General features: G+C 30.1%; 1 protein-coding gene across 1 annotated transcript; it reads right to left on the reverse strand.

The window, feature by feature from the left end:
• Positions 1 to 4,839: 4,839 nt before the first annotated feature.
• LOC149374157 (uncharacterized) lies at positions 4,840 to 6,075 on the reverse strand. The gene is made up of 2 exons (XM_089594674.1): positions 5,448 to 6,075; positions 4,840 to 5,323 (listed from the first exon to the last, which is right to left on the reverse strand). Exons 1-2 carry the CDS (start codon positions 6,033 to 6,035, stop codon positions 5,096 to 5,098), a joined length of 816 nt encoding a protein of 271 aa, XP_089450800.1. The 5' UTR covers positions 6,036 to 6,075; the 3' UTR covers positions 4,840 to 5,095.
• Between the last annotated feature and the right edge of the window lie 336 nt (positions 6,076 to 6,411).

A 6,411-nucleotide genomic window follows, 5' to 3' on the forward strand; every position in this document is an offset into this window, starting at 1 on the left:
TTAATAATCAGTTAACGTAGAGCAATACGCAACACGCCTGATTGTATATACAGTATCATTCCACTTACCGATTGATTTTTAACAAAAAAACGCCTACAAGCTAATAATTATATTGAGTTTGTTGCACAGACCTGATGATGATGTAAGAATACTCACCAAGCAATATTCTAGAAGCCCCGACGTTCTAAAAGATGAAACAAAAGCACTTATACTTGAATAAGACACAGTCATGCACTACAAAATTTTTCAGTCCGTATACAAAATTTTTGGTTCATTTAATAGTTCGCTCGTATATATGTGACGATATAAGGTTGTATTTTTCAAGTCTGGCGGCCACTAACGGCTTAAATACCCCTTAGGAATTGTGTCAGGAAATAATATCCAAGTATTAAGACCTTTGTTTGTCCAAAAAACGTATAGAAATATTCTGGGTATTGAATCGCAATTATTTCTATTGTTTTTGAGTTGTATTAGACCAAAAAAAAATTTCATTTTAAGCCTCGAGGGCCATGAGGTCTGATTCATTTCTGATGATACTAATCAAAAGTAAGGCTACTTTTAGCTTTATGGTTCTGTGAATATGATTTTGATCACGTTTTATACTTCCAAAATTTTTAAACTCGTAAACAAAATAATTTTTTGAGTTAAACTACTACCACTGGCGTATAATACCCTGCCCTATTTAAGATAAACTTTTTTTAAGTATACATTATAGTTCTTATGTATGGATGACTAAGAATGAATATGTGTAAATGTATGTGACCGACGATATCGTAACGTTTAAAATTTTGTCAGTGTAGGAAATCAAGATGTTTCGAAAAAATAAACAATTGGATGGCAGCGTGTAGCCTCGTACTGGCCAGCCTGGAAAATGTCTTATCATGGTTTTACATTATACTTTTCTTACCTACATAATATATTTTTTTAACTGTTTAACTTAAGAGTACTTATTCAAACCATACTTTAACGTATTAAATGTGATGCAATTATCCTTGGAAGTATTATACTTGTGGTTCAAGTTTATTAAAAATATCTTTTTATAAAAAGTGTATTTTTATTCATACATTATCTGCTATAAAAGTATAACTTCTCGCTCGAGTAAAGAAGCACTCAGAGGTGTACTGGCTACACCAACCATGCCATGGCATAAGGGTGGCACTATTGAATACAAAAATGTAAGGAATAAAAAAAAAAATTCTTTTTCCTCGAAAACTTAAGAAATACTATTCTAGAAAAAAAATTTTGTTTATAATTATTCGTAATAACATTATTAATTAACAATCGTAAGTAATAAGCCATTTACGAATATTGAAATAATATAACAGTACTGAAAGTTTCAGAATCAACGTTTTTCTAATATTTGTAAGACGTTTTAAGCTAGTCAGAGTGGTTAGTTTTTCTTTATTTTTTATATTATGGTGTAACGTACGATAGTATAGGTAAGACTCGACGCTCTCTCTCCTCAAATCTCGTAACGACGGGTCCTAAGGCCAAGGGAAGGAAAGCGCGAGCAAGGAGAAAGTCTATTAGGGGAGTACACGACTAGCCTTCGAGGGAAACATACGTGCTACCTTGCCTATGATTACGGTATCTTGGATAAAAGTCCTTGAAGTAATAAGTGTTGATCATTCTCGCAAAGCACTCCTTACCAATATCTTCCCTACGTAACAATGGCTATAATATGAAATAAAAATTTGTAAATGTATATTAATAAAAGTTGTCACGTACCAGAAACCATTAATTTTTATTTTTAAACTTGGTCAAATACTTAGTCTAAATGATAGTTGTCAAACTGATCAGTTATACCATAACAGTATAAAATAATACCCCGCATTGACATCGGATTAATGTATCAAATGAAAGGAACAAGTTGAAGATTACAACTGTTCACACTAAAGTTCATAAAAAATATCATTAGTAGTTCAGAAAAGTTTATTACTTAACATGACAGTATCAATTGTACGTATCATACTTACTTAACTATTCATATTCCTAAGAAATCTAAAAATATTGATGGAGATGTTTTTTATTGTGTAACGTTGTTGCATATATGAGTATTCATGTACGTACCTAAAGTTTTCTCTTCCTCATATGATCACAGCAGAATAGAAAGCAGAACAAATAATCGAATAATTATAGTGCGTTCTATTACAATAGCTTTCCAACTAGCAAAGGGTGTAAAAGAATAGATAAATTTTGACGCATATTGATGTTAATAATGGGTATTATCGTTCTAGGTTTATACTATGATTATTTCCAAAACATGTCTAAATAAATACACTACTTTCTGCTTAAAAAACTCCAGTAATTTTAGAAAATCGCTATTTGCGATGATACGTAAATTTTTTAAAACCCAAATTAGAACTGTTTTGACAAATAAATTAAAAGCATGAGAAATATTTTTTTTACTTTTAATATTGCAGTCATGTCCGCAATCGTGTATTTATAATATTACAGTATAATGTTATAGTATATACTACTACAATACTTATAAGAGTGACTGTTTTTTGTACTAGTAATATTTATAATCAGTTTTTTATAAAGAATTTTATACAACTGTGTTACACAAAAACTGTTTGAGATTAGTGGTTGTCAACTATCGTCACTATGTAACTATAAATTTTGTACAAACAATTTCACGATGTGACAAAACTAATTAACAAGTATGAGATATGTTGAATACTTTTGAAAACATTTTATGTTTTGTGTTTGTAGATTTCAGTTAAATAAAAAAACTTGATTATAAAAACAAAATTGGAATCCGCTAGAAATTTTTTTTCTTTATTTAATCTCTAGTCAAGAACAAAATCTTGTTTTTATGATTTTACCGTGTAATGATGCAGTATGCACTACCAAAATACTTATAGAAGCAGTTGTTTCCTGCACTTTTATTATTTGTTATTAGCTCTTTAAAATATATATAAAACTACGTTACACGAAATATCTGTTTAAGATTAATAGTTGTTAACGATTGTCAGTGAGTATCTGTAAATCTTCTACAAAGAATTTTACAAAATAAACTAACAAGAATAAAAAAAGTTTCATACTTTTCAAAACATTTAATTTTTTGTGTTTTGAGAATAAATTTGAATTAAAAGAACCAAGTTCTGAAGCCAAAATCAACAATTGCTAGAAAATTTTAATTCTTTATTTAATCTCGAGATTGAAATTTATAAAGGCCTTTCAGTAGTTTCATATCAATTTACGGTAGGTTTTTTTATACTGCTTCATAGCGTTATAATATCAAGAATGTACCAACAATTTACTCAAATATCACTTGCTTTGATATTTTCTTGCATTTGTTATGCTTAGAAGATATTATTAAAATAAAAAAGCAAAATTCTTATCTAAGGTACAACGTATTGTATTTACTCAAAAATTTATAACTAGTAGTAAGTTACAACATAAATTCGAATTATATATAATACAAACGTTGATTTATACCATAGAAGATATCAAAGGTATTGAATATTTACAATGATACATTTTCTAACTATTTCAATTTTTAGATAAATATTGTTAATAACTTTACAATAATTTCTTAATCATTATACGTTTTATGTTCTTAGATACATATTACATTTTTTTTCATAAAATATTTTGTTTATTATATACATAACTGTAGAATCTCTAACACTAAAATAATTTTAAAAAATTGCGTTATGGTCACATAATAGACAGCTGAGATATCTATCAAGATTCTATAGAAACTAACGCATTACATTTACGTGATTGCTGAGCAATTATAACACGGTAATCAAGTAATAGTATTTGTGTTCGCTTTTTAGCAAAGGACGCTATTCTACTCATCAGCGTTACCACAATCCTTTATATAGAAATTCTTAAGTTAGTGGCTTGGTGTTTAGATAAAACTAAGGCAGTACATATTCAGAAAAAAGCTTACTTTACTTAAAATAGACAAAAAAAGCATGCATTCTTAACAGTAATAAATTTACAGACGTAACAAATGCACTAGTTTGTTTTGCTGAAGTCTTTTATAGTACAACATAAAATTTATTAAGTATCTAATATACTATGTTTTTAATGTAAAAAAATTAAATGACTCATTAATGCAGACTTGTGAGGTTAGCACACAAAAATTATAAAATATTAACATAGCGTAACGCTCGAGGGCTCAAATGATTCATCCTTATTTGAGAGGATTTTAGTAACCTATATTTTAATTTGTGCAGTCATAGTACCGAGATATCTGTAAAAAACCTTAAAAATTGCTGTAGCGCAAAAAAAAAATTTTTTCAGGTGCTAAATTTCTTAGGAATACAATTTTGCCTATAGAATAAGATTTTTTCTTTTTCGAGGATGACAGATACATATAGATGAATCAATATTATAGGTCTAATGTAGAGAAATTATCTAGCTTAATTTCTAGTGGTTAAGGGGTTCTATTGTATTTCTGAAGTTTTAGCCTAGGAATAAACAGTAACGGGTGTTTTTTATATGATTTTAAACAATTCTTTTCTTGGATGTGGATTTCGATACATAAAGAAATGCTTATACATACGTATGTACTTTTACCTAAATCGAAAAACTAGACAGAAGGATTTGCTAAATATCAGTTAACAGACCAGCACCACAATATTTATTTTTGGATCAAATAAGTTTTTCTATTTTTGTTAAAATAAAATACTTATATATCGTAATACAAAACGTAACAACGCCAACTATTTGATGTCTGCTATTGTAAACATATACATTTTGGGCCTGAGATAGTAACGCTGTATTAATATCTAATTTTTTTGTGTGATAACCATACAAATCTGCAGAACTTTTTTCTTAATTGTTTTTAAATATTAAAACAATGTAAGAGCAAACGTTGCAAATAGAGTGCACCCACAATGTACTTAATACCGGTGGTAAAAAAGTAGTAGTTTTAAGCTGCTGATCTTAAGGTCTATTCGTCCTATATGTTACGTGGCCTCAAAGTGTTCATCTTTAAATCAGTCTTCAACATCGTGATCATCTCTGATAGCTTGGCGTTTTTCCTACACTCGTGCTTTAGTTTTTCACGGAGGTCTAGAACATTCCCTGACTCCTTGATTTTTGCGTGTATCATTACTAACGAATTATGTAAAATTTAAGAGTCATCTGTCATTATTTGTATTATATTTTCTTTTTCCTTGAGATGCTCTTGCTGGCAAAAAATTTCATTGTCTTTTTCACTAAGCAATGAAGTCAAAACTGATATTTCGTCTCTTAATTTTCCCATCGCCTCATTTTTCGATTGGGAAACTTTTAATAGCTCAGTTTCTTTACCAGCAAGAGTAGAACCTACACGCTCCAGTCGAGCTTTTATTTCGTTCAGCTGAAAAAAATTAAGTAAAATCATATATTATTGTTCTGATTATATTTATTTGTTACTTATTTTTATTATGCAAACCTAAATTTTACAATTTTCTCAAAAACTATAAATTTTGAATGTATCATACCTCAACGTTCTGGTAATATAAAACCTGCTTATCAAATTCTCTTTTGTTACTGAGTTCAGATATTTGAGAGCTCAGTCTCAAAATAGTTTGTCTATAGGCATCTGGCTCGTTCCACCTCTTCTGTTCCAGTTTTGTCCGCAAGCTTTCGATCTGCAATTGCTGCTTTGATGTTGACTCTAAGAGATATTCTTGCTGGAGTAACAGTTCGTTCTTTTTCTCCTCCAAATCTTTGACCTTCTTAATCATCTTATCCTCAACTTGAAAATACTTTGACAAACTTTCTTCAAGCCCAAGGAGTTTGTCAAGTGGTTTTTTTTGATGATTGCTTAGAAGCGTCATGTTTATCTGTTTGGGTGGAGGAACCTCGGTTTGCTGGCTGGTGCTTGAGCTGTATAAATTCAGTGCTTCAATTTCCTGAATTTTATTATCAAGCTGAGCTTGCAAGTGACTTATTGCGTGATTATTTTTTTCACTAGCTTTGATAAGCTCTTCTTTCTCTGTCGTCCGCGCGATAACGACCACCTCCAACTCCTGAACGTGACGGTTGAGGGTCTGCTCTCTCTCAGCTTGGGTTTGAGCATTTGCCATCAAATCCTGGATAACCAGGCGCAGTCCATCAATTTTTTCAGAGGACATTTCTAGTTTCTTTTCGGATTCGGCGAATTTCGATTTGGCCTCAAGTAATTTATCTTCCAAATTGGTTACCTGTTTTTATGAATGTATATTTTATTAGCCAAAAGTGTGTTTTAAGCGCATTTAGTTTGTAACGATAATAATATGTACAGTTGGATGAAATCTTCTTGACTCGTAGGATGAATTAAGAGGAGTTCGTCTAAGAGCTCAAAATCATCAAATCTCCCAGTGGTAACATAAATCTCGAAGCTTGTATTGAATATCTCAAAGGAAAAATAAAAAATAGCTAAAGAGAAACAGATAACAATTTTCGAAGTATATTTAAAATAAA

The sequence above is a fragment of the Copidosoma floridanum genome, unplaced genomic scaffold, assembly GCF_036245765.1.
Source record: "Copidosoma floridanum isolate Cflo_tuat_1 unplaced genomic scaffold, Cflo_Japanese_pri ptg000021l, whole genome shotgun sequence".
NCBI classification, from domain to species: Eukaryota; Metazoa; Arthropoda; class Insecta; order Hymenoptera; family Encyrtidae; genus Copidosoma; species Copidosoma floridanum.